General features: G+C 41.4%; 1 protein-coding gene across 2 annotated transcripts in view; it reads left to right on the top strand.

The window, feature by feature from the left end:
* Window positions 1-19487, top strand: part of RBM33 (RNA binding motif protein 33) — a 199708-nt gene that overhangs the window by 169828 nt on the left and 10393 nt on the right. For both annotated transcript variants that reach the window (XM_089693178.1, XM_089693251.1), the window contains exon 18: window positions 16262-16350. In XM_089693178.1, coding sequence (XP_089549304.1) covers window positions 16262-16350 — 89 coding nt within the window. The remainder of the gene's footprint in view (window positions 1-16261; window positions 16351-19487) is intronic.

The following is a 19487-nucleotide window of genomic DNA, read 5'->3' on the forward strand; positions in this document are numbered from 1 at the left end:
AGCTTTATTCACTTTTTTCAACACACTGCTATATTTTGAACTGTATATGCTCCCCAAAAAGCTGGAGTCTGCTCTACCTCTCTTGCCACAGTGAGACTTTTGGTTCCTTCCTGATGGCTGTTTTACACATATACTGTGGCGTTATTCAGTGGAATCTGAATTGGATGGCCGTCCAGTAGGTTGGTTCAATGCTGATTGTACAGCCAAATTGCCAGACGCTCAAAGATGTTTACATGGAGAAGAGATCTATCTGACATTCAAAACCTCTCCAACAACAATGCCAGAACATCTCTTCAGCCTGACCGGCTGGTTTCTATTCTGAGAGTCTTCCAAAAGAGGGGTAGAAAAGGCTTCCCTGACTCCTGAGCCAGAGATAGCTTGGTCCTTGTTGATGAACAAATCAGCCTGTCTAGAGAAAGGTCTGATTTTCCCCACCATGACAGAACATTACGTTGCAAGGTCTGGAGTGAAAATAGGCATAGTGAGTGGTCTTGAAGGAGGTTACTATCAAATTCAAGGCTATTATGCATAAAACGCCCCTCACATTTTTGAAAATATGTTATTATATCTTTTCATGTGACAACACTGAAGAAATTACACTTTGTTACAATGTAAAGCAGCAAGTGTACAGCTTGTATAACAGTGTAAATTTGCTGTCCCCTCAAAATAACTCAACACACAGCCATTAATGTCTAAACCGCTGGCAACAAAAGTGAGTCGTGGCATTCGCAATTGTTCATGGAATGGCTGCACGAGGTGTTTGCACCCACTGTAAGAAATTCTTTCTGACAACCAACTGCCTGAAAGGCATCTTCTTCTGATGGACAATTCCCTGGCACATGCTCCAGCCTTGATGAATGATATGGACGCTGAGTATAACTTCATAATGGTCAAGTTCCTCCCCCCCCAACACGACACCTCTTCTGCAGCCTATGTACCAGCAAGTGATCTGCAACTTCAAGAAGCTGTACACAAAGGCGCTCTTCAGTAGGTGTTTTAATGTCACTGAAGAGACGTCCTTGAGTCTGAAAGAATTCTGGAATCAACTGAATCAACCTCATTGGCAAAGCCAGGGAAGATGTCACTCACCGAACTCAGCCTGTAGGAAACTGTGGCTAGAATTTGTCACTGAACGTGACTTTGAAGAGTCTGATGCGGAGGTAGTGGAAGAGATTGTGTCCATGAGCAAGAGTGTGGGTCTGCACGTCGATGGTGCAGACATAGAGGAGCTTGTTGAGGAACATAAGGAGGAGCTGACCACGAACTTTCTTAACTCCACAGTAAACAGCAGAAGGCACTTATTTAGGAGTATTCTACTGAGGAAGAGGAAGACAGGGAGGAGGTTAGCAGTGATGCCATAAAATCCATTATGGAAATTTGGAATGAGTGCCGTGATATTTTTGAGAAACACCACCCCAACATAACTGTAACAAACAGAGTGTTGAATCTGATGAACAATAACGTGGTCTCTCATTTCCAGAGGGTTATGTAGTGCAGGAAAAGACAAGTGACATTGGACAGATTTTTCACCAAAACTGAGCCTGTAGCTAAGATGCAAAGAAGAGAGGAAACCCCTGAAGGAGATCTCTCCAATGTTCTTATGGAAGGGGACTCTCCCCCCGAACAATAACCGCCTCCCACCCGCCTTCCTGTCCTCCACGCCAGAAGTCATCTCAAGCAAGGTTAGTGTTCTCTCTCTTCATACTGTACTGTACTTTAATATTTTTGTGGTTCAAAAACAAATAAAAAAAGAGTCCAGAAAGGATTAACTTTATTTACATTGAACCTTATGGGAAAATGCGATTCGGTTGGCAACCAAATTCGATTCGCGACCACGTTCATAGGGGTCAACGGATTAACCTGATTTACGTTGAACCCTATGGGAAAATTTGCCTTGGTTCGAGACCAGAGTCGTGGAACGAATTAGGTTTATGAACCGAGGTATCACTGTACTTAAATTGGTCTACACTGGACCAGTGTAACAATGTAAAAACTGCCATACCTAAACTTCAGCTTTAATAAGCTGTACTTGACAAACTACAATGTTTTTACAGAGTGTAGATGTTCTGAGTTATTAGAAACATATACTCAAAAGACCATTTTACTTGCATGCTATTACATATTTTTGTATTGTATTTCATATACGGTTCTGCAGATGCTCGGTCTAGTGGTTATCTCTATATCAGAATATATGGTTAGCATAGTGAGGGAAACGGTCATTGTGTAGCACTACTAAGCAGGAAGCTAAGGCTACATATGCAATGATCAGGTACATCTACCCCCTGTTGATATATATTTAAAGCAGTACTAAACCCAAAAACAAACATGTATTAAATTGCAGTTTACCAATTCTTCAATATAGTGGCTGCATTTGTTTTCTCCCCCCCCCCCCCTTGATTTTCATCTAGTGATCTGTCCAGTAAGTGTTTTATTTTTCAGCTTACAGTCTAAGCTGGTCAGACGAAAGTAGCAGTTAGTGGGTTGAAACCATTTTAAAACTGACAGGGGTACTTATAACTGTAAGCTTTTATTCATTTATGTAAAATCTTTATCACCAAAGGAAAAAAACTGTTTCTGTAACTTCTTTAAATTGGTTGTAAACCTCAAACATGAAATATGAACAAAGCATATTCATCTATAGTGTGTACTTGTCTCAATTAAGAGCAGTAAATGTAATTTCTGTTTGCTACTTTTTCTCTATCTACATGAATCACTTATGACAAGTTTTTCCTGACACCAAGAGAAAAAAAGTGACACGGGAGGGATCTTGGCACACAGCCTGTGATAGCTTTGGCTCAGTTCTTGTGTGAAGGGGGAAGGGGTGTCACTTCTCTCCAATCAGCTCTCTCCTCCCTGAGCTCTGCAGTGTGCAATTTCAGCTCTCTGCCCCTTTTTCTGAGAGCTCAGACAAGTTCTATAAATTCTGGACTTTGAACTGATGTAGAGAACAGAAACTGCAGATAAATAGGTACAACGTATGTACGGGACCAGTCACTTCACTGGGTATATGTAAGGGTTTACAACCACTTTAAAAGTGTTAGCTGCAGTACAGCTTTAATTTGTTAGTCAAGTCCTTCTAAATCTGCTAGTCTAACACTACCCTCCCCCCAGAGTGACAATGCTGCTGTCCAAAGTTGTCTGCTTCACTCCCTCATCCAGAATGCAGACCCCCTAAAGCTGGCCATAGATGGGGTTTTTTTTTTTTGTTCAGCAAAATGAGCATATTACTCCAGCAACACATGCAAGGTGGATGAAGGAATTCCCCCACCAGAACTTTGTATTCTAACAATGAGGCGTTCTGCTGTCAGAGTACACTGACCACAGCCAAAATTTTCCAACATTCCCATTCGACAGAAGTCAATCGAACGACCAACTTCTGTTGAACAGGGACAGCCACATGGATCAAAAGATGTGTGATGCAGGGATATCTTCCACTGAGCTATTGTATTTTGACAGGGCCGATCCCCTCAAGCCCCCCCCCCCCCCCCTTAGAATACAGTGACCTGCTGAACCCAGCCATCTTTTGGTATGTGTGTACCAGGCTTAAGAACTACTGGGAAATCTGGTTTTAAAATCACTGAAGTTATAATTAATGAAAAGATATAAATTGATCCATTCTCTTGGTATCTTTTATAATACAAGAATATAAAATTCCTTTTCATTTTGTTTTTAGTTTTGCCTAACACTGTTATGTATAAAGCAGTCTATTTTTTTTTTTTTTTTTCCTTTGTGTGACTTTGACAGGAATGACGAAGATCTTTACGTGCATGGAGAATGCAGAGATTTATGTAAGACCAGAGCCTGTACCACAAATATTTTTGTGAGCATTTCATTTTAGAAAGTCTTTTCGAAGGAAGAAGACTTTAGTTGAAATGTCAGTCCCTGTTTTATTTCTCAGCTGTTTTGTTGTTTTGCAGTGTTTGTTTATTATTGACTTGTACTTAGCTGTTTCTGTAATATTTGTCTCTAGTGACACCCTGGGGTCAGAAGGTCTGTAGTTAGATTTAAACTTTTTACAGTTGAAATCTGCAGGATGTAGGATAGTGTCCATCTTCACAGGATTGCGTGGTTTTTCGTATATTCTATTTATTTATTACAGGTACTTATATAGCGCCGTCAGTTTACGCAACACATTACATATATATTGTACATTCACATCAGTCCCTAACCCTCAAGGGGCATACAATATGTGGTCCCTAACTTACATTCATACATACACATACTAGGGCCAATTTAGAAAGGTCCAATTGGCCTAACAGTATGTCTTTAGAGTGTGGGCGGAAACCCATGCAGGCACAGGGAGAACATGGAAACTCCAGGCAGGTGGTGCCATGGTTGGGATTCAAACCAACAACCCTAGTACTGCCAGGTGGAAGTGCTGTTCTAGTCTGGCTTTGTCGATTGCATAAAAGCTTCTTTATATTTGTTTTTCAGAGCTCTTCAAAGCCATACACTTTTTGAAATCCCCAGTAAATTTTGGTGCTCTTAATCATTGTTTATCTAGCCAGTGTTATGCAGTCTTATATATATATATATATATATATATATATATATATATATATATATATATATATGGATATGGCACACATATTATCTAGGTTCATGTTATACAAAGATGAAGAACAAAAGTACAAATATGCACCACTATAGTACCAGAAGAAAGCTTATATATCATTTTGAAAATGGAAACCAGGGTAGAGAAACAAAATATACTTACGATAAACGGTTGTTGTGTTCATTTGCAAAGCATGTACATAACGTTAAAGATCAAAGAATAAAGCAGTATGTTTAAAGACATGGCTGTGTGAGTCATTAATATAGCTTTCCATATATTTTTTTTCTGCATAAGGGTGAATAACGGGCTTTATTTTGTTCTGTTGTCCGTAAAAGTTATCATGCACTACCCATTCACCCCAGCTTTTCATGAATTTGTTTGGACAACAGGCCTCATAAGTGGTTCTGTAAGAGGAAGCATCATATTAACCAAACACTTCCAAACATCAATAATTAAAACTGTCAGATGTCCAGTTAAGAAACATGGCTTTTCTGGCATAACAAGTAATACCCCCATGAAAGCTTTCTTGGTTGTGCTTAGATCCAGGTCACAAGAAATACCGTACTTTAAAAGTAACCTGTTTCAAGAAGGGTGTAAAGCTGATCTCCAGCAGTTAGTGAAGTTTAAATAATCATTTGTTTACGTCACTAAGACATGCAACTGCTTTCAGCGCTGTAGGAACTGTAAACACCCTCAGCTACACACAGTATACAGAGCTGTGTTTGGCAGTGGGATGGAGCCTTTCCATCCCACAGCCGGGAACAAAATTGAATCGTGCTGAGCACTGCTCAGCTATTCATGGGGAGTGGTGTATTTTGTGAATGAATACAAAGCTTCCTCTGGTAGGCTGAGGCGGAGAGGTGGGCGAATGATGTCCTGATCTCCAAGTCAGACAGTCAAAGGATGCATTGTATTGATTGAGAAAATACAAAGCACCCTGTGAAAGGCTGAACAGCTCTCAGCCTGACTATTCTCGTTTTGGAACCTGGAAGTCTCCGTCCTGCTGCCAAAATACAGCCCTGTATGCTTTATGTAGCTGAGGCTACATACAGTTTATAAAGCACTGAGAGCCGCTTCTTGTCTGTGTCCATTATATGGTTTATTTGGACCAGCTTGGTCCAAACAAACTATTTAAATGTCAGTAAAGATCAGCTTTAACCTTAAAACATCTCCTAACCATATGAGGTTTGTTCCCATCGGACACAGGAAATGGACTCTTTCCCATTTTAATTCAAAATATTTATTGTTAGAAAGTTTTCATGGGTACAATACCATGAAACTTAGAGCTAGTACATAGTCAACTGTTAGACAACTTTAAAAAGTATATTCAACAGTTGGAACCAAAGCTAATGAATATATCCCCAGTGTCTTCAGGTGACAGAAAGGTAATGTTGCACAGACCAGGGGTTTGTATGGAACTGCGAGCCCAGAAGTCTCCAATTATACTCCATCTCTATCAGACTAAAGACCACATCCTACTCATTTTAAATAATTGGCCAAAAGTAAGCCAGCTCATGGATGAGTCTTTTTTTTTTTTTTTTTTTTGTTTTCAACCAGCAAGTTATAAAAAAAAAACTCAATTCTCACGTTTACACAGTTGATATTGATGGGGGAATTCTCCCACTGAGCCTTTTCATTCTGACAGTGGGTAGACTCCCTCGTCATTAGTAACTGCTCATAATTGCTGGTTATATAGCTGGTGGCTCTTATCAAGCAGGGAACATCCGGCAGGTGTGATTGTACAGACGTCGATTGATAGGGTTTTGGTAGTAACTGTTCATATTGCGTATGACTATTTAGAGATCTGGCCAAAATCGATGTCCCATAATTGGCACATACCATCTGTTATTTAAAGGGATTACCTATGGATAGAATTCTAGAGAGTTTTGTAAGAGGAGACTCCATCAACCAATAGCTGCTTTGTTCAACTGAAAATATTCACCAGTGTACATGCACGAGTTGTGAGGCAAATACAGTATCTTTGCAGATCTGAGAGCACCAAGCCATCCTGAGACATCGGGTGGTGTAGTGTAGAAAGGGAGAATTTGGAGGGCTTGTGATGGCAAATAAGTTGTAATTGAGGCATTCAGTCCTTATAAGATACATTTGGAGAGATATACAGGAGAGTTAATTCTTCCAGGCAGGTTAACCACTTCCCTCCAGAGGATTTACCCCCCTTCCTGACCAGGCCATTTATTGTGATATGGTGCTGCGTTATTTTAACTGACAATTGCGCGGTCATGCAACATTGCACCCAAATGAAATTTATGTCCTTTTTTTTCCCCCCACAAATAGAGCTTTCTTTTGGTGGTATTTGATCACCTCTGCGGTTTTTTTTTTTTTTTGCTCTATAAACACAAAAAGACCGACAATTGAAAAGAAAACAATATTTCTGATTTTTTGCTTTAAAACATATCCAGTAAAAAAAAATTTAAAAATCAAATTTCGTCATAGATTTAGGCCAAAATGTATTCTGTTACAAGTCTTTGCTAAAAATAAATAAATCCCAATACATGTAAATTAATTGGTTTATGTGACCGTTATAGTGTCTACAAATGGTATGTATACTGGAATCTTTATACAAGTGTTTTATTCAAGTAGCAGATTCACCAAACAAATTAAGTGAAACTTTATCTTTATTAAAAGTCTTCTGCACATCTCCATCACATGGTGTTGAAAGGCTTAACATTGGATTGCAAGTGTGCAAAACGTATAAGCTGGTCCCACACATCTTGCAGAAAAGCAATCACTGAGTCCTGAAACTGAATGATGTAGGAGAAAGCCAACAGCTGCCAACATGCATGAGCCAGGTCTTCCTGCAGACATTCTTTGCTGAACTGCCACATAGATGCAAGTGTCCTTTGGGCTGTATCCCCATGCTGGATTTACATCTTACCAGCATATAGAATCTTAATGACTGCATTGGCCAATACAGGGAACTATGAATCCCACAGGGGAACATTCCTACAAGTACTACATTCATATTTTCTTTGCAAGCACAATTGACCGCAGCTATCCTCAAGTGATTGGTTGCTGTTTGGGTTGCATGCGTGTGGTGAAGAAATAATCCAGGATGGGGTTCCCCCCCTTCTTTAGTCTTGCTTCCATGAAAAAACATTGGGCAGCAGTAAGTCGTTAAGCCCCTTAAACATTTTGTTGCTAGAAGGGTGGTGGTTGAAACTGGGAACTGGAAGTGGTGAGAAAATTAGTGTAGCACCACTTCACTTCAAGCACAGGCCCAGTGGTGCCACTGTGCCTGCACAGACTCTAAGGCGCTTTTACTGCGCCTGCATGGCCACTGGAGCTGAAGCATACTGTTACCTGTGCGGCCTCGCTTACCGAGACTGCCCGTGCTGCAACATCCTCTTCTGGATGCATCATAATTGCAGTATCTCCCAATCAACCCTACCGCATCACAGCACGTGGCTATACTACTTGGGTGTACAGCAGCCTACAGTGCTTGATTACAGAGGCTTTCCTCTCCCTCACCACAGTGGTGATGGTTGTAAGTAACCCTTTGAAGGACAATGCACCGCATATGGCAGATCCAAGAAGCAAAGGAAAATAAATGGTCAGATGATCTTGCTAGCTTAGACTTGGCCCATGGCTACAAGAGGGCATCTCCACATGGCCCTGTCCTACTGTGGGTACTCAGATGGCTCATCTGTCACCTTTCTCTTTTCTTTCTTTAGAGGAATTGACTTCCACATTGTCTGATTTAACAGGCAGAATTTCAGGCCATTGGTGCCAGGGGTCACAAGTGTGCCCCTCAGTCTCCCCTCTAACATTGGTGTTTAACATACTGCCACAAGAGATGGTAGATAAAAGAGACCCCCCCCCCTTTTTCTGCGGAATTGAGTCAGAATCACACATTTGGCTTAAATTTCATCTAAACTTAAAGCAAAACTTTACCCATAAAAAAAAAATAATGTTCTTTAGCAAGGAAAATACATACCACAATAATTATGCTACCAAAATTAGTGTGCTCTGTTAATTGCCTCTAGTTTTGTTCCGGTTTCTTCTTGCTGGAGGCTGCCATTTTTTTGAAGCCCAGAGCCCCTGAAGAGCAGTAACACAGCAGTAGAAATCTGTCAGCAGATTGGCAGAATGCCAAAAAATAGAGAGCAACGGAGCATGTGCAGAGCAGGGGGAGACATTGTATTACTGGATTTTAAACAGTATAAGCACTTATATTTTATGTTTTACATAGCTATACCTGCAAAAGGGGTCAGTCCGAGTTGATCGAGTAGGGCTTAATTTTCTAACTAACGTTCCACTTTAAGGATACCATAGCTGCCCTTAAAGGATAAGTTTGGAACATGTAGCTTGACTAAGGGTGGAACATTTAACTTGCTCCAGATCCTGCATGCGCCACGCCAATTAGCCCCAACCCCCCCCTTCCAAAACTTGTTGCACAGCAATATTCTATCAAGCAAAGTTTCCTAGTAAAATGGACACTTCCTGTAATAAACCCTGTCATCTTTTGTTTTAACAAGATCCTCATGCCCCCTGTTGAGGAAAATCTAATGGTTAAGAACCCAGTGAACAAGAGATTAGAAACCCTTTTCAAGTCCTTCCTCTCCTTAGCTATCCTCACAACACTTAATGCATTCACCTCTATGAAAGTCGATCAGACCATTGCTTTTTAGACTAAGCACATGGCCCAGATCCTGTTTTTCATCCTAAAGGATACTTCAGTCCACAGTCAATTATACCCATTAGCAGCAGCCTTGTATTACTACATGAACTGCTTGTCAGATATACTATGTCAGATCTTCAGAACGAGTCTTCTCTTCTTCCACAGACACAGGATTCTTTCGGTCAAATGCTGGTCAGCCATTAAAGTGTAATTAAACCCACATCATTAAAAAATGTAGGCACATGCTGTTCATACTCATTCAGTCGCAATGAGATTTGTTTTCTGTAGATTGTAAAAAACTTGGTTGATCTTACTGTTCACTCCCCCTCTCTCCTTGTCTGTGTCCCCACCGCAGCATGAGTTTGTGTAGACCTGCTGGTGCCAAATCTACTGAGCAGATCTATTGTCAGTTCACTTCTAAGCTGTTCAATTCCTCCTCCTTTCTTATATGTGCAGCCCACATGACTATAGGGTCACACATGCGGGCATATACACTCTGAATAAATGACAGCCCACTCCCTCCCTCCTCAATGCCCACTAAGCAACTAAACACAAAGGAGGTGGAATATTACATGTTGTTTGTTGGAGGCTTCACCTCCCTGTAATTCTAAGCACATACAAACAAACAATAGACACAGGCTGTGATTGGCAGAACCTCCCCCTGGATAGCCCACACCATGTTTTTGCACAAAAATAATAAAGATCTGAGTTCAAATACATTTTGTAGGTTGATGTAAGCCATATATTTTATATTAATCATGTATTTTCCTTTGTATTTGAAGAAAGACTGTTTTTTTGTTTTTGTGACTGGCAACAGAGGACTAGAAGCTCCTTCTGCCAATGTTTCCCTGTAGATGGGCTGGGAAAGAGCTGAGTCACATGACAGCTGTATATCGAAGGTACTGAGAATTTTTTTATTAAAAAAATATAGTGACATTATACATATACAGTATATAAAGAGAAGGGGTAATGTCAAATAAACTGTGTTTGTTTAGTATCACTTTAAATAAAAGCCTTGAACATCTGCATGCTTGTTTGCCCCCTCCTTGGGTAACTATGTTAAGGAGATCACAGGGAGTAAGAGTATATTTCTACCCCAGAAAAAAAAGACTAAGGGTTCTACAAGTAGAACGTCTATTCCAGATGTTCGGAGAGCTAATTTCCCTCCTACTTATACCTCCTGTTTCAAATCTAAGGGAACATTCTTTCATAGAAGGCCATGGCCCTCACAACCAGTCAAGTCTGATTCTGCCCTCGTCAGATTCTGTCTGCTTTCTTAGCCTTCTGCTCCTAGAAAATATCAGATCTGTGGATCCAGAGTGTAATTCCAGGGGCTACAAACTGGAGTTTCAAACTCTGCCTCTTCCCCACTTCATACTTTCAAACATGAACCTCTCCCCACTAAGGTGGTTTGATCTTTCTTGCTGCTTTTCAGCAGCTTCTGTCTGCGGGTTCAGAAGTTCTGCATGTAAACTGCCAGATCGGTCATTGCCTTTCTCCCTCCAAGTCACTTTCTAGCTTCAATAGACATTTGGGATGCCTACTTGCAGATTAGCATCTTTCCTCCACATCAGCACAATCTATGATTTGCGGTGGGCAATTATTACCAATTTGTTGTCCTTCCCATTGGCCTGTCCACAGCCCCCAGAGTTCTCATAAAGGTAGTTGCCCTGGTCTTAGCTCTGCTTCATGCTCAAGAGATTTATATTGTGGAATACCTGGATGTTCTCCTACTGAAGGAAAAGTACCCCCTATCCCTGTCAGCCAATATTCAGCAGACTCTGCAGAGCTTTGGATTTTAAACCTGTGAAAGTGATCACTGGAACCGTCTCACAGATTAGAGTACCTGAGCTTAACATTGAACATGGCACTGTCCAGGATCTTTCAGGCACAGTACACTTCTGTACCTCTGCCTTCAGGGCACAGAGGAGATCCTCGCTACGTGAGAGTCTTTGGTCTAATGGTTGCTTCCTTTTGAGACTGTACCACATGCTCATTTTCAATCCAGATTGTTGCAAAACAACAAGGGACAAACAGACCTTGTACTTGGACTGCCCCATGCATCTGACCTTTGAGGCCAAACTCTCCCTTGCAGGGTGTATTTTCAACCTGGTGCTGAAGTGGGGGAAGCTCAGGATGATTAAATGGGTCCCTCAGTTGTGAGGGCACTCAGCTCACAGCTGTTACTTGCATCTGCCATCAAGGAGGCACCAGAAGTTGTGCTGCACAAAAAGAAACAGGCATGGAACTCTTTCCAGCCCTGTCTTTTGTCCACTTCCCAGTTGTGGAAAAGTGGCATGCAGACTTTCCCAGTTGTCAGGATCTAGACCCAAAGGAATGGGGGCTGTTCATCCGAATGTGTTTCAAGCCCTATTTCACAGGTGGGGGGAAGCCCCAGCAACAAGTTGGACAGGTTTGGAACCTGTCCTGGAACTTGTTGGTCGTGGAAAATTTACCCTGCAGAACATGGTACTCAGATTCTTAGCAGACCCTCAACGGGCCTTCTTCAATCCTCTGGACCTCGTGTCCCAAGGACCAGTACACCATCCTGCTTCTTGGTTGCTGACTTCGACAAATATAGGACCTTGGCTTCAACAGCTATAACACATAGGCCTGTCAGATTTGTTAATACCCTCTTGAAGGCTAAGAAGTGGACTTCCTGGAAACTCTACCCTTGCACCTGGAAAGCCTATTTTGTTTCATGTGAAACCAGGAAATTTAATCGTAAAGGATAACTTCAACTTTGGAACATGTTACATGTTCCATCAGTATTCAGGGTCCTCTCCCCACACACAACGTCAGAAATTAAAAACCCGCATGTCCATGCATAGCTCCGCCCACACAGCTACATCTTTCAATCACAGAGTTATGAGCTAAAAATACCGTCAGCCGATAGCTGCCTGTTCTCAATGAACCACGAGCGCACTGGTGAGCACTGTCAGTTCACTGATTCTTCCTGCAATTCAGTAACTGTCTGCCCGTACAGAGAGACCACTGACTGAGTGTCTGCAGAAGCCTAACGTTACACTCATGATCTGCTGATCGCAGGTGAAATGCTTTACAGTGTGTGTATTTGTTTTACAGTGCAGTATAAAAAAAAAAAAAAAAATGCACATTTTTCACCTCCTAAAGGTGTGCTTTTATTATTTATTTTTTTTTATCAAAAGTTAAACTTAGCCATTTAACAGTACTCCATAGGACACGGCTGTTCTTCTTCCACTCTGGTCTGGATCAGTATTTGGCTTTGAGCACTACCAAAGGGCAAACCTTGACCTTACCCGTTCTGTTTCAGAAAGTGTTCCTGTTGTTTAGATTGCGTCTATTAGCGATTGGCTGCTATGTTGCCCACCCCTCAATTGGACTGCTTTTTGGATGTCCCAAAGATTTTAGACTCCCTGAACAAAGCCTATTGCAAGTTCTGGGTGTTACTTTATGCATATGAACAAATATTTTAGAGGAAAAGCAATTGCAAAAATAGGATATTTGTACTTAAAGTGGAAATAAAGTCCACTTTTTAAGTTGTACTTACAGGCAAGCCTGTAATACGGCTTACCTTTAGGTATAGTGAATATCTCCTAAACTTGCACTGTTTAGGAGATATTCACAAAGAATGCAGCAAGTGATGTCTTTGGCGCATGCACAGGAGTGGCGTCATCACGGCTCTTGTCATTCATACTACTGGAGCCTGCGAATCCGGAAGGAAAACCAGGTGAAAATGGCGGTACCGGGAAGCCACGACAGCGCATTGTTGGAGGGCTCCATGTACTGATGAGTCTGTCATAATGTGGTACATACTACTACATTATGACCTAAACCTGCAGGGGGGCCCCTTTGTTTTGTCTTTTGTCTGGGGTTTAATGCATAATTCATTTCTTTGGAGTCTGTTGAGGGACTCACCCCTCTGTATTTATAAGCAAGCCTTCCACACTGATTTGCTATAAAACTTAGTCATGCTGTTAGTAGGGGGGGTTAAATCCTGGGCTGACCTACAGTGTTTTGTTTGCCAGTGTGCAGTTATCCAATAGACAGCATTATATCCCCAAATTTCAAGGTTTCCTATGTCCCTCAATGGACTCCAAGAAAAGGATTTTACTGTGAGTACAAAAATCCTATTTTTGCTCATACTTTTCATATATAATTATAAAAATATTAAACTAAAATATTCATATGAATAAAGTAACACAGAACTTGCACTAGGGTTTGTTCAGGATGGAGTATTGGCAACAAGCAAGCAACAAGATAAAATCTATTTCACTGGACTTTATTTCTTATTTTATAACATGCTCCTATTTTCATTTTTCCATTTTGCAAGTCTTTTCTTCTTTTTTTTTTAAGCTTAATTGTACCGTATAAGACACAGGCATATGATATTCATAGATCCTGGGTTATAGGCTGGTTCCTTCAGTTGATTAGACATTGGCAAAGCTTTTGAGAACACTTTCCCTAGGCATCCCCCTTTAATCCCACCTCACTCCGTGAGTCCTCAGTTTTTTTTTTTTTTTGTTAATGTTCTATGGTGATGGACCTTCTATAATCAACTCTTTACTGTCTTCTAATACAACAATAAAAGCAGTGTATCTGGATCAGTGCAACCTCGGTAAAACCTTCGTAGCCATACCCAGACCCCACAACGTGGGGATTGCCAGTAATGTTACTTTGGACAGTGGATCCTGCATGGGCACTCACCTCAGTGCTACACGTTTAGTTATCTGCAGGATAATATACAGGTCCATGACCATTGTCCATCCTTATGGAACGAAGCCCCTTAAAACCTTTCTGTGGGTATGACCACAGTTCAGGTGAAGTCTGGATTCTATATAGGGACCAGCAACATGGACAGGTAGGACAGGGTCACCTGTTTCTTTTGTTTATTTGACCATTACTGTAGTCCCACAGCAAGTATGAGACATACAGTATCTCCATTACTTGCTTTATACTATATGTATCCTGATTAGTATGCGTTTTCTATGTAAAACCCTCAGGAAACTGTGAATGTTTGAAATGTATTCACCTATACAGTGTAAATTTTCAAAATTTTGGTGCCAAGTTTAACCACTCTTAGTCTCAGGTAGATGATCAGGTATTGCATCACACCACAGCTTGCACACTTTACCCTCGCTTCCACCTAGAGCCCTTTATAAAGTACCCTGGCTCTTCCTCCCATCATTTTGCCACAGGGGGACTACAGGATGGTCAATGGCCAGGTTGCTGTGTTCTTTCTTGAAAACCCTTACCCCATTTCTGCATCCTTTACCTGAGTAACTCCCAAGGGAATACCCTCACTAATGGTGGAAACCAGGTGCAAGAGAACCACAGCAAAAGCTCAAACAACCATTCCTTCTGCCAAAGGCCTGAAAAACACACCAACCACTCAGATTGATGATGCTTCCCTTGCACAGGAGCAGAACCCAGTTTTAACACCTGTCTCAGCCTTTGATTCTAGCCCTTTCTCAGGCATGCAACATGTGGCTTACCTGACTAAGGCAGATTTCTCCACAGCTGTCACAATTTCTCTGACAACTATAACAGTTTTAATACAGCCATGGCTCGAAAGTGCCAGGCTCTTTCTCAACCCCAACTCTCTTTACCTGAATCTAATCCCGATATGTCTGCTCTAGAAGAGGTAGACAGGGGATTGTAGTGGACCAAAAAGTGGTGTGGGAGGAGGTCAAATAATATTTCTCGCCCCTAGGCTCCTAAACCTGATATGCTTACCAATGTTGATATGCTCACTGGGTATTAAGAGATCTGCTAATTCTAAAAAGACATTCCCTGCTCATGAACAAATAGAATTGGCAATCTTATGCCAATCCAGAAAAGGTTGAGAACCATTGCTGAGCTCTATCCAGTGGAAAAAAGTTCACAAAAAAGTGGCCTGTCCCAGTAGTAGACCCTTACAACATCTTACTGTACTTATGGAACATGCTCCTTCATTGAAAGGTTCTGCTGAAAGAAGATGCTGCAATTATCAAGACACATTTAAGTAATCACCGTGGCTGCATTTAATACATTTTGATGATTATATTACTACATTCATTTGTTCTTTCATTTATGCCCGATGTTTATCTTTTAAAAAGACCTCATCTCAAGTCGTTCCTTAATTAAAGAGGACTAAAAGCAGAAAGGTTTTTTTTTTTTCTTTTAACCTTAATGCATTCTGTAAATTAATGTGATAATAAAGCTAAAAAGTTTTTGTTTTGTTTTTTTGCCTTTGGGCCGGTTCACACTATAGAAACGCAGTCCAGCTGCATTTCTGCATGCATGTTTTTGATGCGTTCCGGTGCATTTGGATTCGTTTTGACACGTTCCAGTGCTTTTTTTCTACTATCCAGTTTGTTTTCCACCTCTTCTTCTTCTTTTTTTTTTTTTTTTTCAATTTAAATAGGGACATGTGTGTTTTTGATGCAGAAAAAAGCAACTGAAATGCATGTAGTATGAACTGGCCCCTAAAGTGTTACTAAAGCCACAACAGTAAAAATCAGTCTGCATATGCAGTACAGCATGCTTGTTATAGTCACTGTGGAACTTAAGGGGTTAACCCTCTGCATTGTGTAAAAGGGCTGTTTGATTTTGACTTCTCTGATCCTCCCCTTCTTCCAGTGTCCCCTCTTATATCCTAATAAAGCATATCGTGTGGAGACACACTGCACATGCTCAGTTTGGTGTATATTGCTAGGGAGGTTTTTTTTCTTTCTTGGGAGAGTGCATGTGATCAGCACAGGGCCAATCGGCGCTGTCCAGACAGACAGAGGTCAGGGGTTCTGCATCCTCGTAGGGCAGAATGTTAAAACTCCTCCTAAAAGCTTTAATGTGTGCTCTGCTGGACACTGATAGAATCAGAAGACTGTTCTATACTGCTGATGAAAAAAGGTATTTAGCAGTTTATATTTACTAAAATATATGCATTTCTATGTTCTGTGTACTGTGGGAGAGCAGATACAGTGAATGCAAGGCCATGGGTTTAGTAACACTTTTTAATGCAATTCTGTTGTTGGGCCCTTGCTATATCATTATAAATTTGTATTCAAAGAACACTAGTTTATTAATATGACTCTTTGTCTTTGCAGGATCTTGAGATGTTCCCTCTTCAGAGAAAAGCCATAGCAACATTTAAGAGTCCACACCATGCTTTACAGTTCCAGCAGAAGTTCCACAGGTAGGTGGTAGTTGGTGGGGGGTTGGAGATTGTCAGATATGCATAGAATTTAATAACTATTGAATCACTGTAGTTGATTTAAAAACAATATTTGCTGTTCCCAAAAAGCAATACTTAACATGATAAAATGAATAATGAACATTTGTTGCTCAGAGTAAATGCATACTTTGTGAACCAGTTATGATTAGGCTTATGGAAGAATCTGGACCTTCATAGGTAAACAAAATCACTAAACTCTGTCATGAGCTTGACAAGTTAAAATGTTTGTAAAGGTTCTTTTTAATAACGTATTATACTTTCCTGCACTGCGCAGTGGTTTTGTGCAGAGCAGCCCTGATCCTCCTCTTCTGGAGTCTGTCGCCTGCACTTTGGACTCCTCCTCTTCTCCATGTGCCACCACATGAAGCTACTTCCTATGGTGGCACAAGTGCAGGTTTGATCCTGAGCCATGTTGTGTGTGTCTGTTGACACACACGGTGCGATTCGACACCACCCCCTGCTCCCTCCTCACTGGATTTCATTGACAGCAGCAGGAGCCAATGGATTAGGTTCAGGTAAGTATTTAGGGGGGGATGTGGGGGAACTAAACAGAAAAGGTTTTTTACCTTTATGCAGAGAATGCATTAAGGTAAAAACCCAAAGCCTTTACTACCACTTTAATGTAATTTCAAAAGAAATTTCATTATTTTTAAATCTACAGCTTTTATCAAAATAATACTGGGTGATCCGTGAAATCCCTGCATTATGTTGTCACATATGCCTCCAATGGAGACAACAGTTTAAACACACATGGTATGGTCCACTGCTGTGTTTCTCAACCTATTTCCAGTCTGGGCGCCCTTGAAAAGTATTTTCAGTGACGAGGCACCCCTGTCCAAGGCTTGGTTCACGTTATTGTGTGTCCCGGAACACACGCAAAATCTCGCTCATTCCTGACACACAGACAAATGCTCTGCTCTTTAGGGGTACTCCTTACATTGGCAAATGTGGGGTGTTTTTGGTGTGGTGCAATTTTAAAACTAACGTCCGGGACGACTTTCCCTGCATTTCTGCGGGTAAGGCAGCCCATTGAAATGAATGGGCTGCCCTACACACAGCCACACAGATGTGAACCAAGAGCCTATTCACCTGTGAGGTTGGAGGGCGGTAAAACCAGGCAATTGAGCTGCTTTTATCACCCCCAACTGCTCCCCCTTTAGCTGCAGAAACAGCAGCTGGGGGTATACACATGTTGTTGCCACAACTGGAAGTATACCTCCGGGTGAATGGGGTTGAGCTACAACCGCCCCTCAACTGTGTGTGCAATGCTGATTGATTCTGCTTTTTACGGGGTTAAACCAGGTGGTGAGGAGGCAACATATTGCCTTTTTACCACCTGTCAAATGCCTCTGAAAAGCGATCTGAGCATGGATGGCTTTTCAGAGGAGCAGCAGTACGAGCAAGTCCTAAAAAAGCAGTTCTGATAGGACAGGAATAGGGGGTTGAGGTTAAAATTAAAATACATATATACACATATAAAAACAAATACACACATACAAACATGTACGTATACATACACACGCAAACACACGTACGTATGCAGCATTATGAAAAGTTACAGTACCTTAGCTTCTATCACACAGCTGGGTACTGCACTGTAGGGGGAAGAAGAGAGCACAGAAAACACTCCCCTTCCCTTTGCTTTCACTTTGCTGAGCGGTGTGACAGCTCCCAATGCCAACGTACAGTGCAGCTGGGGATCGGGAGCTCGGGCTCAAGTGACAGCCATTCTCCCCACGGCGCCTCTGAAGACCTCTGGTGGCACCCCGGTTGAGAAAGGCTGGTCCACTGTATGGTCACTGTCAGGAAACCCACCTTGAGAAATACCATAGAATGATTACTGATTGTAAGTAAGTAAATAGGAAGTGGCTGCAGTAAGTTCTCAGCACTGAAATGCAACAAAGAATTGAAGAAAGGCAAAAATAGGCATTTTATTAAAAAATTTAATGGTTTTTAAGATATACAATGCTTTACCAAACCTAATGTTGTACAATTATTGTTTTGAACTATTTTATGTTGAGATGCAGCAAGTGTTAAATTTACATCCTTATTGCTTGACAGAACAAAGGAAAAGAAGATTGAGCTTACAGTATCTAGATAGTACTTATCCTACCACTGGTTATAGGATTTTATTTTTCACAGTAACTGTCCTTTTAGAGAAGTATAAGCAATAACAAGGCTCTGTTTATACTGCTTTGGTTATTTAGATGCTGGAACAGTCCAGCATGAGTTCACGTTCTGGTAGTTGATAGGATGACAAATGTCAGACCTTAAGGAGATCTTTCTCCTGATTTTTTTGCTTTTGATCATCCCCAACCAAGGTTAAAATGGAACTTTAGGCCCCTTTCACACTGGGCGGACTCCTTTATGATCAGCAGGGAATCTGTCTGCTGATCCCGTACTGACCAGAGCAGAGTGAGCGAATGACAGGTCTGTGTCCACTCAGTTTCTGCAGTGGACGTGGACATAACCCACTCTGCTTTATGGGTGTCTGGGTGAAGATGGACTCCGCTCTCTGTTCACACCTGACTACTCTCTGATCTGCCTAGATGGAGAGGGGCGGATCCCCTTCTTTTTTTTCTTATTTATGTCAGCAGATCGGATTGGAATTAGGTGAGTGTAAACGATCACAAGTCCGCTGGTCCATGGAGGTGAATTGAGGGTCTGATCAGATCCGCCTGAAAAACTGATAGGCAGATGTGATCAGACTCTTCGTGTGAAAGGGCCCTTACTGAAAAAAATGCTGCTAGCATGATGGGATTTTTGTTGCAGAAGAAACTTTGTATTTTTTTTCTGCAGTAAAAGCTTTCAGCCTTACTGCTAGCAGGTCTCTAAAGAGGTGCAGCTCGGTGTACAATCTCAACATGCCTTGGTGCATTAATTAACTGCCATATGCATGCATGGGAATTGCCTCATCCAAAGAAAGCCAATCGGCATGACCAAAGACTCCAAACCAAGGCAAAGACCGGTCAAAGATGTCAGTGGCAAGTGGAGCTTGTGGGTGTTGCGTTACTAAAGGGGAAGTGCTGCGACTTTAGTTCTGCTTTAATAAGGATGCAAATTTGAATCTTTCATAGGTAAACCTGCATAGATGAATG

Source organism: Staurois parvus, unplaced genomic scaffold, assembly GCF_062004578.1.
Source record: "Staurois parvus isolate SC_StPar_1 unplaced genomic scaffold, SC_StPar_1.0 ptg000005l, whole genome shotgun sequence".
Taxonomy (NCBI): domain Eukaryota; kingdom Metazoa; phylum Chordata; class Amphibia; order Anura; family Ranidae; genus Staurois; species Staurois parvus.